Genomic DNA, 22,666 nt, shown 5'->3' with positions numbered 1-22,666 from the left:
GTTGATGAGATCACCTGGGGCACCTACAGACTGGGTCTAAAGGACAGGTTGTAGGACAGTTGGCACAGAGAACTTTGTAGACCTCATTCTCTGTAAGAGGAGATAAGGTAGAGAAGAGTGGAATGTGTCTGGGTGGGTGGAAGCTGGCTGTGGGTAAGTGGTGTAGAGAACTGGTTGCCACCTTATCAGCAATCAGAGAAGAGGGAGACAGTCAAGAGAAGATAATGTTGTGAATAGTTTCCAAGTGTCTGTAGTGTTGCTGATTTTGTTTTGGTAGTGAGATATTTTGGCAACAGAAACATTAGAGGAGAAGGAGGACATGAAGGAACAGTACTTGCTCTTGTCAGCAGGGTTTCTATCCTCGTTTCATTTCCTCTTAACATCTCTGAGCTTGGTTCGATGGTCATGGAGAGAAACTGTGAGCAAGGGGCTGGGAGGTATCACATGTACTGGCCTGGAGGTGACAGGACACATATTATCAATGCAGGTTATTATAAATGCTTTAATTTACTGTAACGATTTGTTGGAAAATACGCTAGTTTAAGCTGAGCATGAATCTGTGCAGCACTGAGAAGCATCTCAATGCATTTAATCTTTACATGCACTACAGTTGTTTACAAGTAGCATGCGCAGCTAATAAATAACTTCTTCAATGCTACCAAAAGACAGGATCCATCAGGAGGTTTCAACTAGACTTCATCCGCTCTTTTTGTGGGCTCTAATACTGTGTTTCACTAATATTTGTTTACTGTGCGAGATACCACTCCAAATTATTCAGTTGGTGAAAAATTGAAATGATTCAGAGAGTTATGCTAACCCTTTGACCGATTCATTGAAAGAACCTGCTCAAGTATTGATTCATTCACAAACCGGGCGCATCCATTTTTGAAGACTGAAAATACAGACACAAAACTTGATGTTCCTTAGATTAGTATACATTAAGCTCCCTAGGCAGACAACATTTTACAGGGATTTTGTTCGCTACATATAGTGAGGTTTGCTTGGTAAATCAATGCCCACAAGAGAAGGCCCTAATGCGCTTTTTTTTGGCTTGTTTACATAACTAAAGGCATTGTTTTTTAATATAATGTGGTTACTTCATATTTCTCAAAGCAATAATTACCTAAGGACTGTTGTTAGGTATGACGTGGATTGGAGATATTTAGTGTTCTAAATTCACTGTAAACCATGGCTTCACGGAACTTATTGCTTTTGTGAAATGTATATTATGTACATGTATAAATATTTCTACGTCAAAATATAATACAAGTCAAAATTCACAACAAAATCTGATGTTTGTTTTATAGGCATTAGCAATGAGGATTTGTCTACCTGTCACATGAATACATTATGTTAATGCACAGTTAAGTAAGTGGAATTTATAAATAGCCTACTGTAGTTGCAAAATAATACAATACAATCACTTTAACCTACAAGCCAAAAATGTTTACCATAAATCTTATATTACTCTAACACTTTAACTCTCTTTTTTATTTTTTTATTATTTTATTTTTTACTTTCACTTGAACTTTGTGACTGCAAATAAGTTCTAGTGAATCATATCCTGTACATCTGCAGTGCACTGTCTTCTGTCATGTGAGACTGTTTGGAAATCTTGGCGAGCTGGAGAACAACAGCACGCTATATCTCCGAGATGCACAGCTGTTGGCCCATCTGCTGTGTGACAGACAGGTCTGTTAGGAAAATATGAATGACAATGTGAAGTCATTAGTTCTGGGTGAGCGTGGTTAATATGCACTGATCTGAGACCAGCCCCACCAAAACCAAACACACTGATACTCATGACTGTATAAAGAATCAGCAGGTTTTGTCAAATGTTAAATGAATGAGTAAGATCTCCCAGAGCAAATGCTGAATCCACTAAATCCTGACTGTTGTCCAGGGTGTCTGTGTGTGTTCTTTACGGCTTAAAGGGATAGTTCACAAATTCTGTCATCATTTACTCCAAACCTGAAAGACATATATATTTATTTGCCCACACTATGGATATTATTACAAATTGCACAAATGATCACTAGCTTTATCCTTTTTACTGTGAGTATATTTGTGAATAACTTGATCCTCGTCTGACTGTCTTGCTGTGAAGGTATGCTGACTAACCCAGCTGACAGACTGTTTACAGTATCATTTTACAGCATGCGATAGAGGCATGGGGTAAGAACAGTTTGGACCTGTAGCCTATGACACTAATAACCAGCTATCATGCCTGCTTTACCCTTTCCCTGGTTCTTTTTGGTTTTTGTTTTTCTTGAAGATTTTGTATCAGCTGTATTTGAGCTAAGTTGTGGGAGAGGGATCATCAGTTTGTCTGTTTGAAGGTAATTTAACAAACTGTGGCTGTAAGGAACCTGGAATCTCTGCTTGTTTTACAACACTCTACTAAATTGTGGTGTCAACTACCATGTTTCCATATTGGCGAGTTATCAAACTGCTAAAAGATATCCTAAAAACACACACTGCACTGTACTGTACAGACTTGTACTGTGATTTTTTCCAGCAATTGATCCTAAATTGAGCTAGGTGTCAAAGAACCATTTGATATTCAGATATAGTCTGCAATCTACTTGATCCACATGACGAGTCTAATTTAGACCTAAATGCTACAAAATAACTGTGGGCTGTATTCTCTCCACATTTAAATTCATGTTGTGTTTAACAACATTCTTTGATGGAAATGACAACTGAAACATGGAGATACTTTAATTGCTAGCATTTTTACACACATTTTAACAGCTATAGAACGTTTTAGAGACAAAGTTTGTTTGTTGGGTTTACCAAGAGAGACTAGAGACATAAAGACAATTTCAACCGTTTTTTTTAGCCGTATAAACCTCTAAACGTGCACACTAGATGATTCGATCAGACCACGAGACCACACACTTGTTGACTGTAGGAACGATTTGAGATGTAATGTAGACTTGAGATAAAGCGTGACTAAAGAAGAAAATCTCATGAAGGAAATTCAACATTGTCATTCTGCTGTACAGTGAAAAACCAAATATACGTACAGTATATAAAAAAGAATATGGGTGAGGTACCATCTTAGTGCTTTCGCGGCATGTTTGTGGATGCCAAGTTTGCTCACTCTCATTGGCTATCGTGGATATCAAGACAGAGGCAGCCCATTCAAGAGTCGGAAATATTAAACATTTTTGATATTTACGATTTGAGTTCGGGGACCCTCGGTCTTGATCAAGGGGCAATTAAATAATCATTATCAAATCATCACAATAGAGGATTTTTTTGGACACAAAAATCATTTGCGTCAAGCCTTGAATCGGGCCATACCTTGTGATTCACCTTATTTCCAAAGGTTGACGGTAGTATGTAAATTGCTGATTTTTATCTAAAAATATATTAATTTAATTATGTCATAGTTAAAGGTTTAATTATAAACTTTTATAGGTTAATTATAAACATTATAGGTCTGCTATAAAATGTTTAAAATGTTTAAAGTCAGTTTTTTTTTTAAAAAAATTCGTTCAAATCCCCTGGGACATAAAACTGTCCACTAAGGTAAAGAAACATCCAGAGGTTTATGAAAAGCCCAAACCAGATTCCTGATGCGCAGAGGGTCTTTGAACTCACCCCAGGACACACTTGTCCTGTCCCCGACAGAGACCTAAGACCCTTGAAGGCAAATCAAGTCCATCCAGCTCACTTCAGTTGTGCCTTTTCCATTTTGAGGAAATCCCTGAGAGGAGGATGGAGATAAATTGTTTGAGTCCATCACTGTCACAGGCATCCTTCCTATGATTCAGAGAGGAGGATATATGCACACCCAAAGTGAGACCTCACCCATAATATCACTGTAACCTCACCCAGAATACCACTGTCACCTCATCCAGAATACCACAGCCTAAGAATAGCAGGGCGGAAGGTACAAGGAACATAGCAGCTGCTGGAACAAGACAATTCAGATTCACAACACTTATCCTAACTCCTTCGTTGATCTATCCTATTGGTGTATTCAGGTTTGTTGAATTATATGATTTTTTTAATCAATACATTTCAGTTTGGATGTATATGTATTATAGTTGGGTAGCAAAATTTGGAGTAGAAACTATTTCTACGCTAGTTAATCTCATAGAAACAGAAAACCAAGTAGCACAGAATAAACATGATTTTCTTTTCAGTGTAGTGGCCAATTAAATAAATGTATTGTTTAAATCCAGCTTTGAATAAAATCACCAAATAAAAAAAAATGTTCCACTCCTGTTTCTATTTAAATAGAAATAACAGGTATTTCAGCATAGTTTACAAAACACAAAGGCCATTTAGGTGTGAACTGATGACAAAAGCGCAGGTGCAGCATGAATGAATAAATATAACCTTGTCTTGAGCACAAATTGTGGTTTCATATTCCTAAGTTACATATTTGTTCTTTAACTGTTAAGTCTTTAAATAAGCAGCTTAAAGTGGAAGGGTGTGTGCAGCCCTGATGAACTGTGGCACACTGGAAAACAAAATGACTGGTAACACAGCCCTGTGCCACATAGCCTCAATGAAGAGAAAGCCAGCTCCCTAGCCAAGAGTGTTGTGCAACCAGAGCTGTGAGGAAGCAAGAGTGAGATAGTGAATGAGAATGGGCAGTGATGTGACTGTCTTGGCTTGCCTTTTCTGACTGGGACTCATTCATTTTGGTTGCAGAGAACTAAGTCTTTATGTGTAGTCAATTAAGATTCCTCTCACATTACGTACAGCATGTTACAGCTGACTGTGTTTGCAGTAAAATATTTTGCATGTTAATGTGGAATATTTATTGCCTTTATTAGGCTTTTATTAGTGGATAGTTTGTTACACACACATTAAGGTCATATAGAGCTCATCAAATATTTGGTGGACACATGATTGTGTCTTCAGAACTGCTGGAATAACAAATAGTTCTGAACTTGTTACATGGAGGAACTACACACATGGTCAGGATTGCTGGTACCCTTGGTAAATATTATCAAAGAAGGCTATGAAAGTAAATCTGTATTGCTAATCCTTTTGATCTTTTATTTAAAAAATTCTAAAATTCTTCTATAATGCCTGCTGAGCTTAGAGAACACCTAGCAAGAGATCAAAGACCATTCCTTCATCAAGAATCATTATATATTTATTTATTTTTTTGTCCGGTTGGAAGATCCAAACATGGCCCATCATAAGATTTCAGTCACTTTTTTAATTTTTTTAAATCTGTTGGTATTTGATAGAATCAATGATGCCATGTGTCTAAACAAGATGTCCAGGACCTCCAGTAGAAATATAAACCCACAATATTAAAAGTACAGCTATGTATTTCACATTTTCATAATTGTGCACATTTTTTATTCCTTTTTTCACCAAATCTTGAGTGTTTGCTGCTAAAAAAGCTAAAGCTAAAAGCTAATTTATTAGTTACATTTGACCATATAAGCCAGTCCTGTTTGAGATTCCAGTCATGTCTGAAAACTGAGTATGCTGGAAAATGTTTTCTTTGGTGAAAGCATTTTTTCTTTTCTTGATTTTTTTTTTTTTCTTGAAGCCCTCTCAAACAATGTGGTTTTTTTTTCTGACCCTGAAATTCAACCTTTTTCTGTAATTCTCTAGCTGTGATCCTTGAAGAGTCTTAGGCTACTCGAACTCTCTTCCACGCCATGCATTAGGACGATATAGACACATGTCCTCTTCCAGACAGATCCATAACATTTTCTGTTGATTGGAACTTCTTAATTATTGCCCTGATGGTGGAAATTGGATTTTTCAGCCTGATCTGATGGAAATTCATACATATTTTACGAGGTAGCTTATTTGTATGAATTTGTATGACCTCATTCGTACAAATTCATACAATTTGTGCTAAATCATACATATTTTACAAGTTGCATAAATCGAATGAATTTGTACGAATGACATATACCTTCAAAAAATTGTGAATTGGATTATTATGCATTGGAATATATTTCAGATGTATTTAAGGTACAATTAATTGTGTGCAATTTGTATTTGAAAAAAAAAAAAAATCATAGTGATACCCCCCCCCCCCCATTTTAAATTCTTGTTCTCCAATGAAATGAAAACATTAGAGTTTTGTGAATTAAAGAAAAAAAAAATAAATAAAAAAATAAATATATATATATATATATATATATATATATATATATATATATATATATATATATATATATATATATATATATATATATATATATATCAGAAGATTAGCAATCTTAATAACTGCTTTCTTTTTAATTATATTTTAAAATTACTATTTTCCTTTGATGTTGAAGATTACATTTCAGTAGCCATTACTCCAGTCTTCAGTATCACAGTGTTATGACTTGGTGCTAAACCAAAAGGCAAACAAAAGTTGTTGTTTTTTCTTTTAGGTTAGGTTTCCCAGGCTGATCCTGGAACATGGCTCTGTTAAAACCTTTATACAGGGAACTGTATTTGAGTTTGGCCTCAATCTTCAGAGAACAGCACTGATTTTGTGGGTGTGTGTTTTATTTATTTTTTTATTTATTATTGATATATATGAACTATTCCTACACATTTCAAAAGAAACCATTAAATAAATTACTGTAAAAAGCCTCCCAGACAAAATGATATCATTAATCATAACAAGCAAAACAACTAAAATGTGCCAACATTCACAATGAAGCTGCCTAATGAGAAGGATTCCACCCAGTTCCTGTGGTTGCTTTCTCCTCCCAATCATGAAAAGACACTTTCTTCCTTCTCTTTTGTACTGCTGAGGCACATGGCCACTGGCCAATGCCAATTGCACTGCTAGAGAAAGGCTAGGCGGGCAGCATTCACAATATGCAGGCTATGCACCCCGCTGAAGTCACCAACAGAAGAGCCATTATAGTAGACTAGGCCACTGGTGAAGGCCTATTACCCCATTCCGCTTAATTCCACATATAAGAGGCTCGTGTCTATTCACGTGCTGGCCACATAACAGCAACCTTTCTATGTTGCCAAGCTTGCTTTGAAATCATCAAGATAACAGATATAAAGTGGAGCCCATGTCGAAACCAGTCAGCGTGTGGTTTGCAAGCGACTACGTGTACTGGACTTGTTTCATCTGTTGTTCAGCAAGTACAGCGATTCAAAGTGAGTGATTTCTCAAAGATTAGAAAGACTCATTGTGTTCATACTGTAAGTAATTATGCCCGCACACATGTATGTTTGTGTGTAATTAAACTCAGTCAACAGATAACTTCTATCCAACAACAGCGTTTTCCTTCCAGTCAACACCAACTTAGAGAATTTACAAAACAGCACCATAAGCATATCTTAATTGGTGTTTGCGAGTGAAACACTTAATACGCCAATGGCAAATGACTTTTTAAAACCATATAGAGGATGTTAAGGAGGTATACGCAGTGTTTTCAAAACAGTTTCTTACCAGCATTTAAATGTGAAAGATTATACCATAAACAAGCACCCCTGCTTTACCAAGCATGTTTTTCTTCTTTTCTTTTTTTTAACCTGAGTATATGTAAAACTGAACTTTATTTAGATTAAAACTTTTTAAGTCACTTGATGTAATAACATCCAAAATAAAGCATGACACAAATAATATTGCTATATAATGAAACAGTCCAGAACACAGGCCGGTATATCTGGAATCACAAGTATTTTTTTTTCCAATTCCCAAATGGAATGCTACTAATCCTTAGTGTTTTCATTTGAATGAGTTGTGCTTTGGCACTCATTCATAAATGGGTTTTAACTAGCTGTACATCTCAGGAACATACTGACCACTGCTAATCCTCTTGTGATTATTTTTTGAGTTTTTTTTTTTTTTTTTTTTTAACCAAAGCCTGTAGAAAGCAGGCCTTTAATAACATGACACTGGGATATACCAGGCATTTACCAAATTAGTTTTTCTAATATAAGTTATGTTTTGTAATTTTAGATGGAGTTATCATTCTGAATTTGTTGGTGATGAACATAGTAAGGTTTGAATGTGAGATTTATAGCATAACTTCCTTCTTTATAACAAGCACATGATTTTCTTCTTTTTCTCATGTGAGTGTTGAATAATACCTCAAGGATAATTTGGAGGAAAACTGAGGGAAAACATTTTACAAAAGTACAGACTACAGAGATAAATGCAAAAACAGCACATCCAGAACTAAACCACAATCACGTTTGATTTCCATTCCTAGGATAAAATATCTGTTTAGGATGAATCATATCAGAACATGAATTGTACAGACTGTTCCACAACAAGGACAAAGTGTTCCATTGAACCTAAAAAAGGAAAGTTGTGAATCTGCCGAACTGGGTTTATAATAGCTAACAATAATAGCTATAGTTAACTAACGGATTAGAGCTAGAAAAAAATCAATGCAAGTCGAATGGGATGAATTTTTTAAAGATAAAAATACACATTGAAATAAGATTGCAAGTTGATAAAATCAGTCTCAAAGGATGCATTTAATCTTCGTATTCTGCATATAACGTAATTATAAATATAGTGTACAAACACTTAATTTGAAATATTGATTAATTCATTAAACCATGCCTTTAATTGTTTGTTTGCTTAAGGATAGGCGCTTGGCGTAATCTAACAAGACTCAACAAAACCAGCTTTACTCTCTCTTTTGGTGTGTTCAGACGCCCCTGTGACAAACCGTGAGTCACGCCGAGACTCGCTCGAGCGCCGGTGGTGGTTCCGTTGGTGTACGTCACGGATCCTCATATTTATTCAGCGAGGAGGCAGCGGCATCGACTGAACTGGCTGCTTCTGGTTTCAAGACACATAAATACAAAGAGAGACGCTGCGAATATACAAAGAACCGAGGAACGCTCTCCGCTTTACGCTGAAGACGACAAAGTCCGGTAAAGACCATCCTAAATAAGATGATTTGTGTGCGGTTTTTACCATTACAGTACTGCGCGTGTTAATGATGTAGGCTGTTAACGGAGAAATGGTGGATGCAAACAAAACTGTAAACAAAACTGACTCGCAGGACTGATCAGTGCTTTCATATCGGACATTAGGTGCTTCTGTCTTATTCGTTTTTCTTTCTCGAAAGCACAGTCCATTGTCGGTTACAATTCTTCTCACTTAGCTGATTTTAACAATGCGCTGTTATAATAGGATATATGCTATAAATTGTGACTTAAAAGTCAAATTAGCTGAAAAAAGGTAGTACAGTAAAAGGTGATGGTTGATTTCAAGAAGAGGATATTTGGTAAATGTTAAAGGTTGACGTTTCTTTTCTTATTACTGGAGGCCACTCGCCCGTGACAGTATGTACGTGGCAGCGCTGACTTTGTGCTGCTACTTTATCAGCAGCCAAACTTCGCTTATATCAACTCAAATGACACGCTGCTATTTTTTTTCTCTCAATAGCCTATACGTTTTTTATTATTATTATTAATGAGCATAACAATAAGAATAAGCTAATATAGATCAAACCTATTTATTTGGATAGATCAAATCCTTTCCTGTAGCTACTGTACAGTATCTCATATGGAAAGAGATTACTCTGCCGGCTTGGTGAAGGTCTGTTCTGTTTTATTTCCTGTATTTGGATTGTAAGTCTTATATATCGGTCTGTTTAACAGTTCCAAGTCTGCTTTGGATAAGGGACCCGCTCATAATGTGGGATGGGATGAAGGGAAAACTTTACAGTGATGATGTACTTCCTTTGTCCTACAGTGTGTGAGTAGAGGGACAGGCATCATAGAGGTGTAGGGTGTGATTTCTAGGTCATCATCTAGAGTGAGTGAGTCCATCAAAGCCCGCCCTCTATGGCAAGAGAGATGCCAGGACATGTTTTGTAATTATTATCCTGCTACAAGGTCCATAAAGTCCACTTAAAAAAAAAAAAAAAAAAAAAAAAAAAAAAAAAATAATAATAATAATAATAATAATTATATATATATATATATATATATATATATATATATATATATATATATATATATATATATATATATATTAAATTAAATCAATTGACAGCACTAACTTTGATAAATACGGTTGTGGATGGACCAATAATGCTGATGAGAGTTCATTTTTTAGCCTGTTATTTTCTTTGTTTTGTAGATTGTATTTTACAGTACCTAAAAAAAACAAAAAAAAAACATATGATGAAACAATGTTTCAGGAGCAGTCAAATCACAGTCAGATTGCAGTCATAAAACATAAATTCAAGAGAAACCAAGAAGAACAAAGAGAAAAGCTGATGGAGATATATCCATTTTTTTTCTGCAGACAACTGAAAGTATTTTGTGTTTGCTGTTATAGTAAAATATCATTATTTGTTTTATTAAATTAATTATGCTAAACACAGTGTATTTGGTTGCTGAAGATGCAATATAAAATGAAGATGAGAGCACTTGTAAGATTTTAACCACCAACCTCAACAGAGTGGTGAAAAGTGGAAGTCAGAGGATACACGACCAACCTGCTGCAAAACAATGACACAAAAAGGTACAATATTTATTTTCCCTCACAGTATCAACTTTGGCAAACTCGTTAATCTACTAATCTGAAGTTACTGACATCTGCATTTTCTGCATTTTATCATGCAGGTTCTCATGCTAATATGTTAACTGCATAATAAATAAAGAATTTCTGTTTGCACTGTTGTATTGTATATTCTCAGTAGGTCTAATAAATGTTTCTCCGACTTGCATCTCCATCTTAGGATATCAAGCCTCTTCAATGCAAGTGAGTTAGCATCAAAATGGATGTGTCACTGACTGACAAGATGTCAAAAGCTTCTGTTTGCTGTCTCCCATTTGTTCATAATGGAGCATCCAAAAGCCATCATTCAGTGTCTTTCATTCAGCACTGTATACGTAACTGTATAAATATACTATTTGGTGTCATTCTAATTTTATTTATTTACTTGCTGTCTTTTGCAGGTTAACTTTCAGTTTATTTATTTGTTATTTTTCAGTTGTTGTTTTTTTTGTGCATTCTAGCAATCAACATTGGATGGGTGAGTAAGGGGGAGGGCTTTTGATAAAAACTTGTTTGTACTGTTAATATTTCTAAAAGTGAATGCACTGTTTTCTTTTAATTGTTACACTGTGAATTGATTGCTGTATGTTGTATATTATTTGTGTGATTGTAAATGCTAATAAAAGTGTCTTAAATTATCACCTAATACTTTGATTTTATCCTTATAGTAATTTTATTCTTTCTAGTGATAAAGTATTTGAGCTGTTTAAGTCCTAAAACTTAATTAAAAAAAAAGTACAATTTCATAAAATGATCCCATTCAGTGACGTACCGCACATATTAATGGTCCCCCTTCAAAGAATGAGATGGGGGCCCCTCCCAACAGCAGTGATGTCATGTACAAATTTATTGTGTATCTGCTGCAAGTATACTACGGAGTCTGTCTCTTCCATTTACATAACTGATTAAGCAGTCATGAATGTGGTAAATTATCATTTCATTGATGCATGTCATGTAGGCTAATGACCAACACGTTTAAAACAAAAACAAATTAAAGGAATAAGTATATATGCTACATTTCGAGAAAAATTAACTTTCTATGCATTTACCAACTTTTGCAAACAACTTGTTTATTATTTTTATTAACTGACAACCACAAACGCTCTCCAAGCGTTTGAGCAGTTTTTGACAGCAGATCATTGTCATTGTTGCGAGTGGGGAATCCTAATACTTGGAGCTTAACTGGAGAGTCTTCTTTCTTGTAACATTTTGCACCGGAGAAATGTCTTGATCACTTTCAATTTCGAGAATGAACAATTAATTGCATTATAAAATATCTATTGACAAGTCATCAGTGAATCGCTAAAGCCTTTGCCATTGAAAAACGTCAATGTTGGTGAAGCACAGCAGCGGACCAGGGCACACAAACATATAAATATATTTCACTTAAATCATTAACAGATTAACAAAACGAAAGATAAAAAAAATGTGCTGAGTTTTTATTCATGTCATGCGATTGTGACGGAGATAATGCGAGCTAAGTGTAAAACCTATGTAATAAATATTATTTTAGCATCCAAATAAGTTGCGAATATGGAAACATTTTGATTTGTGCCGAATGAATGGTAGGCTTAAATTTCCCTTTAATTTAATTAGTTTTTGGCTTGAAGTTTATATAGCCTTAAGACTATTAAATAAAGAGTATTTGTTGTGGAGGGAAGGGAATAAAATAGCCTGTATTATTACATTATTTACATACATTATTTACATATTATTACATTATTTACATACGGCATTTTTTCCCCTGTCAAATCACAATTTTATACAAGTAGTACAAGTTTTTTTTTATCCATGCAGCAAACATTTTACATTTCTTGAAAAGGTACCACGGGGGCTGCGGGGGTGTACCTTACACCACTGATCCCATTATAGGAACGCTTAAAAGGTTCTACATGGAACCTTTTAGGGGTTCCAAATATGTAGCACCTGATAGAACCCTTCAAGAACCTTTTCTTTTAAGTTTACATCTAATATTCTGTTATAGCTTTGTTCTAACTTCATTAGCTGTGACCTTCTACCACTACCTTGAAACCAGATGTGCCACAAGGCAAAGACGTTCACATAGTTTTTCTTACACAAACCCTCTCAACCATAACCACTGTGTTAAGAAAAAGGTCTGTAGTTATATTTTATTTGGTACAGCTGTTTGTAATGCCTTCAGAAACTTATCTAGAGATGTGTGTCTGTTAAACATTGCACATACACTCTGATTCACCTCTAACTGCATGAGACTGGAACGGGTGGTGGGGTGAGGACCGGCAGACAGGCCTTTCCATTTCAGGACCCCATCTAAGAACCTTCTTCACCTCACTGTAGCAGGGATGGGCAACTCCGGTCCTGGAGGGCCACTATCCTGCAGGACAGTGGCCCTCCAGAACTGAAGTTGCATATCCCTGCTGTAGAGAATTCTTTCTATAGGAGCTTCTGGTTGTGAGTCAGTGATAAACACCTCACTGCTTCTCTTTTTAACAGGAGGTCAGTGCAGATCAATAAGATAACACATTCACAAGCTTTGTTTGCTAAAGGGATCCATTCACTAGACAAGCATTAATCGAAGAATCAGGCACTTCTCATACTATCACTGCTGGCACTAACCAACTTCCTCTGCTTAAGTTATAAACTACATAACTAAGGTCAACTTCTTAAAGAATTAATGATAACTTTTTCATAATCTGGAAAAACTGGTCTTCACTCTGTAATTTTGGATATACAGCTTCAAAGCTCATCTATATTTGGGTTGTTTTTCTAGCTCAGGGGAGGCAAGTTCGTTCCTAGAGAGCCACAGTCCTGCAGAGTTTAGCTCCAACCCTGAAAAAAAAAAAAACCTGCACCTGCCTGTAGCCTGAATACACTGATTAGCTTGTTCAGGTGTTTTTGATTAGGGTTGAAGCTGAACTCTGCAGGACTGTGGCTCTCTAGAACTGAACTTGCCTACCCGTGTTCTAGCTGTAGACCACACAAATAGATGCTGCGTCAAAACTTAGGCAGGTGACTTGCTACCTCTCTGCCGTATCAGGCAATGACTTTGCAGGCAGTGTTTTTGTACGAAGGCTCCTCATGAAACTGATTTTGGACAGGCATCTGAGACAGAGTAATGGTGCAATGATCTACAGCAAAACATCGAAAGCTTTGGTGACAATTAAGTGGATATTACATTACTGCAATATTAATTTTATCGCTAGAAATTACATAAAGTGGAAAACGTTGATCAAAAACATACATTTACACACAAATTGACCACCGACCGCAACTTTCAGAAGCCATCTTTATTTTTTTGGCTTAAGGGTCACAGACTGGAACACACAAGATTGTGGGATATCAAAGGTAGCAAAGGATACATCTATGCTGCCTTCAAAAACCGGTCAGATGAAGGTATCTCAGGAGACAGGAGCTGAAGCTAACATTGAATTTGGATGTGGCTTGATGCCTTCCTACCTTGGAATGCATCCTCCGAAGGCAGCATTTTTCAGTTTTCGGATGCAGCCAGAGAGTTCTATTATGCTTCATGCTTACAGTTCAGTGTAACAAAACATTATGTGTTTACTTAATCCTTATTACATACCTATTACTTCACAATAAAGCTAGGATAAGGTTTTATGTTTTGCTATTTTGCTCTGACACTTGTTGTTTTTGCATGGTGAATTGATTATCTTTGGAAAACTGTGTTCCATTTGTTAAGGAAATCTATTTTACAAATGTAACAAACCATCTAAATTTTTTAGTTCAGCCACATTTATAATCTAAATTCACTTGAGGTCACATGCTGAGAGAATTCTCAAGAAGAAAACAACCCATTCATGCCACTGACAGCCCTTCCTGTCCTCTCCACAGTCTGATAACAAACTGTGTTTGAATTATGAATTTGGCCTGCATGTGCACACTCCAAACAGGAGGTTATTGTTGTGTCTACTGAGAGCATAGTAGCCACAACCTCATTGATTTAAATCAGATTAATTCACAGTTGTCCATCTCTTCCTCATTGCACGTTTGTGGCTATACCTACATAGCCTGGTAATACCAGACTCTGCTACTTCACTTTGCTTCGTAGACAGAGTCTGGAATGGCATAATAGAGAAGTGTTTTCTCTCTCGCTAGGGGGCGCTTGTCTGAAGTTTAAAATCTTTGGTTACCCGTAAGCCAATCAGATACGTTTAGTTATGACGTATGTTATGCGCCTGTACAGCCGCATCGAAGCACAGACATCGAGCATCCAACTCAAATCTATGATTGAACTTCCATTGTAAACCTGTTGTTAAACACTCTTCTTGTTCTGGCTTCAGTTTGAAAAAGAGTTGAATGTTCTCCATAACAGAGCGAATTGCATCCCTTGTCTCGTTTCCCATTTCCGCGGTCGTTTCGGTTTTCGATTTCTCTAACCTACAATGTAAAACTCGGCGCTTAGCATCTACGCCACGGCTCTCAGCCTGCCCTCTGTTCGTTGATTGGCCCGGCTGTTTCCAGACCGGTGGCAAACAGAAAGTTCTGACGCTGTATCAGAGTACAGAAGCGAAATGACAATACTGACAGATAAGCAGTGTGTGCAGTTGGATATAATGAAATATAAAGAAGAGAACATTGTACTTTCACAAGCCTCCGGGTATATCTTAAATTGTGTTCTGAAGACAAACAAAGCTTTTACGGGTTTGGGTGTAAGTGATTAGCTTTGTCTTCATTCTTGTTTAACACTGCAGTGGTATAATAATTTTCAATATGAGGTTGGAGATAAGAAATGGGTATGGTGTTATTTAACACTGTGTTGCAGTCATTCCTATAAATGCTCAATGCTGAAATAAATTTAAATTTTCGCCTTTCTGGAGGGCTTGGTGTTCACTCTTATAGTTTCTCCCCATCTTACTCTTCCCCAGATTCCCTAGAAGAAGAGTTTGGACGGCATGCAAAGTTGTGAAATATCTTCAGACAGCACTGATGATCCTCTTAGTAGTGCCTTACACAGAAAACGACAACCACGAATAGTAGTAATTGGTGCGGGCTTGGCCGGCCTTGTCACCACCAAAACCCTCTTGGACAGCGGCTTCACCAATGTCACGGTGCTAGAAGCCTCAGACCGTATCGGAGGCAGAGTGCAAAGCATTCAGCACGGTGAGACAACTGTCTTGTCATATGATAGCATCCTTTTTTATTCCTTCATCCTTAGCCTTCCCAGATAAAAAAAACAAAACATCTTTTCAAAGTGGCTCATTTCCCTCTCTTTACAGGTAAAACCACTTTGGAACTTGGAGCAACCTGGATTCATGGGGCAAATGGGAACCCCATCTACCACCTGGCTGAGGACAATGGGCTGCTGGAACACACCACAGAGGAGGAGAGGAGTGTGGGCCGCATCAGCCTCTACACCAAGAATGGTGTGGCCCACTACCAGACCAACAATGGCAAGCGGATCCCAAAGGATCTGGTGGAGGAGTTCAGTGATCTGTACAATGAGGTAATGGAAGAAAGCAGAGTGTATGGTTTTGTGCAAGTAAAGTGAAAGACGTGACATTTGCCAATTATGGTTGTCCATACTCGGAATTGGTGCTCTGCATTTAAAGGCCGTGTTGCAAGGTTAATTTTTTAACGAATATGTGCAATTTGCTTGTTGGTAATAAACATTTAAACTGTTATCCATTGTATTTTATGTTGTTGGGTATCACAAAACGGAATATAATACGAAAAAGTAGGTACTATCTTACAGCGGTCTCCTTTCCCCCACAATGCATTGCATCACATCACGTTGGGGAGAGAATTTACCAAAGCCGCCTTGAGAGCATTGAGAGTGACTAGAGAGACGTGAGTATTCAGATAGCGCAGAATGCAGATTATAGATAAATAGATAAATACATATATATAGATAGATAGATAGACTACATACAGTATATAGATAGATAGACAGACAGATAGATAGAGAGATAGCGACCCAAACGCACTCACTTCCCTACAGCACAAGCTTTCTAACGCAGTTTACATGGGACGGCACCCACACAAGCTCCTGTCAAACAAAGCGACACACACGCGGCTACGTTTGCAACAACATTTTCACCGGAGGACGAGATAAACGCTTAGAAACGTCCATATAGCTAGCATGATGCCTTTTATTTCTAGATGACAAAGACAAATTTTACCAGTTCTACGACACTATGACAAAGGTTACCGGTACTTCTCTGAACTAACGTCATGATCACTGCCACTAGATATAAAGAAAACATTGATTTTTCACTCGGTGCTATTCAATGACAGTAATAAATAAATACAATTATATATATATATATATAAAATATACATGATTGTCTTTCCAGTGCACTTTCACTGGTTTAAGATTGGAAAAACACAGGTTACGGGTTGCCTGGAACACTGCATCATACTAGACTGAGGCTACCTTTCCTCGACTTCTCCACAACATGACGTCATCAACGAGTTACGTGAAAAAAAAAAACGTTAATACCAAAAACTTAAAAAATAGGTCTTTAAGGCCATTTTTGAGACATTTTAAAATGATATACATATATCTTGAGTGATTTATGTACCAATTAATCGAAAGTGGTGTTTAACCTGCAACATGGCCTTTAACCCATCCAAGAGAAAAGCATTTTTTTCACTTCAAGCTCACAGCTGCCAAAGTAAAAGTAATGTGTTCTGTGGTTGTTACCTCATCTTGAGCTGTATATATATATACACACACACACACACACACACACACACACACACACACACACACACACACACACACACAGACACACACACACACACACACACACACACACACACACACACACACACACAGAGTGAACTATCCTTTTAAAGTTTTGCATTTTTTGACACTAGTGTATTCAAACCTCATTAACTAATGCAATTAAGCCCTTGTTTTGTGGTAAATATAGCTTCATGATCTGATGATTCTACAATCTCTCACTCTTAATCTTGTTATACGACCTCCTTTCTGCAGGTGTACGAGCTGACTCAGGAGTTCTTCCAGAATGGAAAGCCTGTGGGAGCCGAGAGTCAAAACAGCGTGGGGATCTTCACTCGGGATGTTGTGCGCAAGAAGATCATGCTTGATCCCTATGACTCAGAAAGCACCAAGAAACTCAAGTTATCTATGCTACAACAGTACCTCAAGGTGAGCAGGGCTCGTATGTTTTAGAGAGATCTTTCATAAGCAAATTGTGGTTTGTTTAGCCGCAGAATAGTTAAAAATCATGATATCTATAGACCTGATTTCGAAATTATAGATGTGACATCTTGTTTGCCACCTCCATAACAAGCCATAACCAGAAGTTTTTTTTTTTTTACGATTTGAAAATTACAACTACAAAATGATTCATGTGACTTTTTCTTTATTAACCCTCTAGTTAAATAAAATTATATTCTAAGTGCAGCACACATGAAGTTGTTAAACACTTGTTAAACATCTTTGCAAAAAAAGATGCAAAAACTACAGCTACATATTGTGCTTGTCTTGTACATATTATGTGTTCAGAAATAATACAATACCTTTGTAAGATAACAGTGCTGTCAAGCTCACTGCCATGCATGCTACCCACTCTGTTGTAACAGTGAGTTTCTCTTGCAAAATACTCTACAGTTAAGCCTGTGTTAAACTTTCTGTGTCCCCAAGTCCGCTATGGTATGTATGATGTAAAATCGTCATCGGCATCCGCGTGCCTCCCATTTTTTGTGACCACACGGATAAGTGCATGGTCAGTAGGCTTCAAAAGCACCAATTGCACATGCGCAGGCTGTGTGAAGAAACCCGTCGCTACTTGAACCTGTACAATCCATCGATAAAACAATATAAAGAGAGCCAGATGTGCAATAATTCTGGGAAATTGGTTGTTCACATGTTTGTTGCTGAGCAGACCATCAGCGTATGCCTTCAGAATAAAAATATAAATAGAAGTAGTCCACGCACACGCGTTCCGCATTCTTTCTGCTCATGCGGAAAGTATAACACAGGCTTTACACCCACAGAGGTGTGGATTCCAAACATACTACTGATTTAATCATCTATTCACCAACCCACACTTTGACCTAGACTCACAATAGGCTTGTAATTAAAATTTATGGAACAATTGAACTTCTTCATAAACATCACAAGGTCTTGTTGAAAAAAAAGAAAAAAAAAAAAAAAAAAATATATATATATATATATATATATATAAAAAGGTTGGTAAGGTATGTTTTGAAGCATGGCTACAGCTCAAACCAGCAACAATGCTTCAAAACATACAGTACTGTTTGTCTCCTGTTAAGTCAGGTTATTTACAGAAATTCTGATAAAAGCAAAAGCTCTGGATTACCTAGGTAAAAGTAGGACAGACATTGAATGTCATCTTGTAATGCTAAAGGTTATGAGAGGAAGGGGGAGGATCAGAAAAAGAACTCAGCTGGCTGTATGCCTGCTAGACCATTTCTGCCTGTGTTTGTTTACAGCAGTATAGTTTAGAACTGTTACCTTCGAGTAAATGGTGTGTTTAGCAGAGCTCAAGCATTTATTATGTGAAAAAAAAAAACAGTAAATGAAGCTGTGCAAGGCTACAGTATACACAAAGTGAATGGTCACAAAATCAAACTAAGCAGACTTCAGTTTTGGTTTGAAGAAGTACCTTAACAGCAAGTTCTCTGTGCGATGTCTTCTTTTCTTAATATTTTCTTCTGTGCCTCAGGTGGAGAGCTGTGAAAGCAGTTCCCCCAGCATGGATGAAGTGTCTTTAAGTGAGTTTGGCGAGTGGACCGAGATTCCCGGCGCTCACCATGTCATTCCTGCTGGTTTCATTAAAATCGTTGAGATCCTGGCTCAGGACATCCCGAGTCGCGTGCTCCGCTTCAGCAAGCCTGTCCGCCGCATCCACTGGAACTGCAGCTCCCATGATACAGAGGAAATTGTAGACCAGGTCGACCATAACCAGGACCAACGGCCCAGCCATTCTCCGGTCTGCGTGGAGTGCGAAGACGGCGAGTGTCTGCTGGCAGACCATGTGATCGTAACAGCCTCTCTTGGGGTTCTGAAGAAAGCTCATGAGACTCTCTTCTCCCCGGGACTGCCATTAGACAAGGTGCAGGCCATCCAGAAACTGGGCATTAGTACTACCGACAAGATCTTTCTGGAGTTTGAGGAGCCCTTCTGGAGCCCCGAGTGCAACAGCATTCAGTTTGTGTGGGAGGACGAGGCACAACTGGAGAGCCAGGCATACCCAGAAGAGCTTTGGTACAGAAAGATCTGCAGCTTTGATGTGCTCTATCCACCTGAACGCTATGGCCACATGCTGAGTGGTTGGATCTGCGGAGAAGAGGCCCTGCGCATGGAAAGGTGTGACGATGAGACTGTGGCGGAGAAATGCACTGAACTACTGCGTCAGTTTACAGGTCAGCATATGCGCAAGAATAAGAACTGTGATTCATTTACTGTAATTATACAAGAGTTCATACATCCAGTTTGGGTGAAATCCTGTTTAACCTGAACTGTAATCGGGATGTGACAAATCTAAAAATTACACCCCTCAGTAATTCTCAGTAGTACCATATGTCATTGAATTGCAGTTTGTTTCTCTCTTCCACATTGACTTCAGAGTGCAGTTGAAAGTTTTTAGGCATTTATCAGACGAAAGAGCATTGCTAATGCATTGTTTTGCATAATGATTTTAGCTTCTCAATACCATGCCCTGATTTATACTGTATAATATCCCATTTTGACACTTTTAGAGAGCTGCATTTACACAATAATCATGGTAGATAATATCCAGCTGACAGGAGATGTGCGTAGAGGTTCATTATTTTAATGCAATTAAGTTTGTCATCCAAACAAGGAGTCAGAGTTTTGTCACATGCACATTTAACTGGTTACATTAATGTTGTCTGCTTGTTATATTTCTGTGACAAGAAGGCACACGTAGCTGCAACAAGGTCGTATCTCTAGTGTAAATTTATAAAGAGTGGTTCTAAAGTTTCCAAGGTGGTGTGAAAGATTGTTCTGTAAACAACTCTTCCATTGTAACCCTTTCATGACAGAACACAAGTCAGATTCTGATCCTCTGTAGATGATGTCAACAGACCGGCATGCCTCTTAACTAGGTCAGACTGTTTTAATCCAGATCCACAACAGATTCCCCTCCCATCTGCCCCAGTCCTATATAATTAGTATGCTGAAATTGGATTCGGTCACACCTTACCACTGGTAACTGAAAGGTATGACGGAAACTGGTATATTTATGGCATTCCGAAAGCATCACCTGCTGGTAGAGAATGAATTTGCATTTTCAATAAGACCGTCTGCTGTTTTGTTTAGACCAGTGTAAAAATCAACCCATGTTTTTATGTAGCACACAACACGCAGCGATGTAAATGTGAACTGGTGGATCCACAAGAATATAATGCATTATTAAAATCGCAACAATTAAGACACCCAAATATATTTAGATGTTATTTCATTGAGAAAATTATTGTTTGCTAACGGTTTAAATGAGTATAATAATTCATATTTCTGACTCATCTGATTTCTTCAAAATGATTTAAAGCCTAAAATGCGAAATGTATTTACTTTTTTTAACGAAAACCTATATCTGAACGGTCAATCATACTTTTTTTATGGTCATTTTACAGTTTAATATGTTAACATAGAGGTTACCCTACCCAGCTGCTATATGGTATTAATTATATTTATGCAGATCTTAAAATGTTTTAAATTTGAGCTTAAAATCCTGCAGATACCCTGTTTAAAAGAAAGAAGGATTTGTGCACAAAGTAGTCTCTTGATTTTCTGGGTTTAAAGTTGTAGCAACAATACGCACAAGTTTAAGATAAAAAAAAAAAAAAATCAATAAGTAGCGTTTGACAAATAGTCAATTTATTTTCATATGTTTGATGTTTCTAACAGGGAACCAGAATATTCCGAAACCAAGGCGGATCCTGCGCTCCTCATGGGGCAGTAATCCTTATATCCGGGGTTCTTACTCTTTTACTCGAGTTGGCTCCAGTGGCAGAGATGTGGAGAAGCTAGCTGAGCCCCTGCCTTATATTAAGAACACTAAGGCTCCGGTGAGTCGAAATTTCTACTGAGTCGTATGAACTATTCAAGCAAATTTTGCACAACTGTAGTACACGCTTAACATAGTTTAGATATCAGAATTTATGCAGTAAAATACATACTGCATATCTGAATATCGCTGCTCTTTATAAGTGCATGTTCACATGGTGGGCAGATAAGTGTATGGAGGGTAAATTATGTTTTTAACTTATCTGCCAATTAAACCAGAAACATCAGGTGCCCTTTCCAAGGCGTACGATTTCTGATTATTTTAAATAAAGAGATTTGAATCCTGTTTAGAACCGCTTCTTTACCTCTTGTCATTGTTCAAATTTCCCACGACTCCTCTAAAGTCATGCTGAGCCGGGTTGTTTGCGTGGAGATTTTTTAAATACGTCTTGCTGAGCTCTGCAGAACTGATACTGAAATTTGAGTCCGATGAGAAGGTTGAGTTGTACGAGGGCCAGACAAACACACACATATACGCATAAGCACACGAACATGCTCTGGCCAATTAAATGTCTGAAAGGAACAGTCTGTCCCCACAGAGCACACTGCACAAAAAGAACAAGAGGCTAAAGATTGCTAAATCACTTTTCTACAGCAGAAAGATTGAGACTAAAATAGCTAACTGGGCCACAGGGCAGTAATGTTGTAGAACATGTGTTTGGTCAAGCTAACTTTTGTTCTTTCTTTTCTTCTTTCCAAAGCCACTACAGGTGTTGTTTGCTGGGGAAGCCACCCATAGAAAATACTATTCCACTACCCATGGTGCTTTGTTGTCAGGGCAGAGGGAGGCCAACCGCTTAATCGAGCTGTACCAGTGCTCCTTCGGTGAAGAAACCACAAAGCCTAACATTTAAAATAATCGCAACAACAACAAGAACCACTTACTAGTGACAAAAACAATTGTGTTATGTGCTATCTGTATTTCAAATTATGAAATGATTATGTATGAAAACCTAGTAGGGGCATTAATCTAATAAAAATAAATCCTCTTTATACTGTACTTAGATTAGCACTTTTTAGATTTTACTTGAGATGTACTGTACAAGGCAGCCATGTGGCACTTTCTCTAGTCCTTATTTTTTCTTATTATTTTTAATCCATGTTAATATGTTTCTATAATTTAATATTTTTTTTAAGTGCCTTCTGTATTTAATGTTGTC

General features: G+C 37.4%; 1 protein-coding gene across 1 annotated transcript; it reads left to right on the top strand.

The window, feature by feature from the left end:
• The first annotated feature begins 8,692 nt into the window (after positions 1–8,692).
• LOC113109605 (spermine oxidase-like) lies at positions 8,693–22,630 on the top strand. The gene is made up of 7 exons (XM_026273295.1): positions 8,693–8,841; positions 15,346–15,580; positions 15,697–15,923; positions 17,421–17,594; positions 19,141–19,840; positions 21,348–21,508; positions 22,208–22,630. Exons 2-7 carry the CDS (start codon positions 15,373–15,375, stop codon positions 22,358–22,360), a joined length of 1,623 nt encoding a protein of 540 aa, XP_026129080.1. The 5' UTR covers positions 8,693–8,841; positions 15,346–15,372; the 3' UTR covers positions 22,361–22,630.
• The last annotated feature ends 36 nt before the right edge of the window (positions 22,631–22,666 follow it).

The sequence above is a fragment of the Carassius auratus genome, chromosome 1 (assembly GCF_003368295.1).
Source record: "Carassius auratus strain Wakin chromosome 1, ASM336829v1, whole genome shotgun sequence".
In the NCBI taxonomy this organism is placed as follows: domain Eukaryota; kingdom Metazoa; phylum Chordata; class Actinopteri; order Cypriniformes; family Cyprinidae; genus Carassius; species Carassius auratus.
Note: the sequence above shows the minus strand (reverse complement) of the source record. Positions and strands in the feature narration are given on the sequence as shown.

Excerpts from the sequence above, each read along its gene's own strand:
- LOC113109605 (XM_026273295.1), top strand. The coding sequence starts at position 15,373 with ATGCAAAGTTGTGAAATATCTTCAGACAGCACTGATGATCCTCTTAGT. Across the intron at positions 19,841-21,347 it reads ACTACTGCGTCAGTTTACAG|GGAACCAGAATATTCCGAAA; the intron begins GTCAGCATATGC and ends TGTTTCTAACAG. Across the intron at positions 21,509-22,207 it reads TTAAGAACACTAAGGCTCCG|CCACTACAGGTGTTGTTTGC; the intron begins GTGAGTCGAAAT and ends TTCTTTCCAAAG.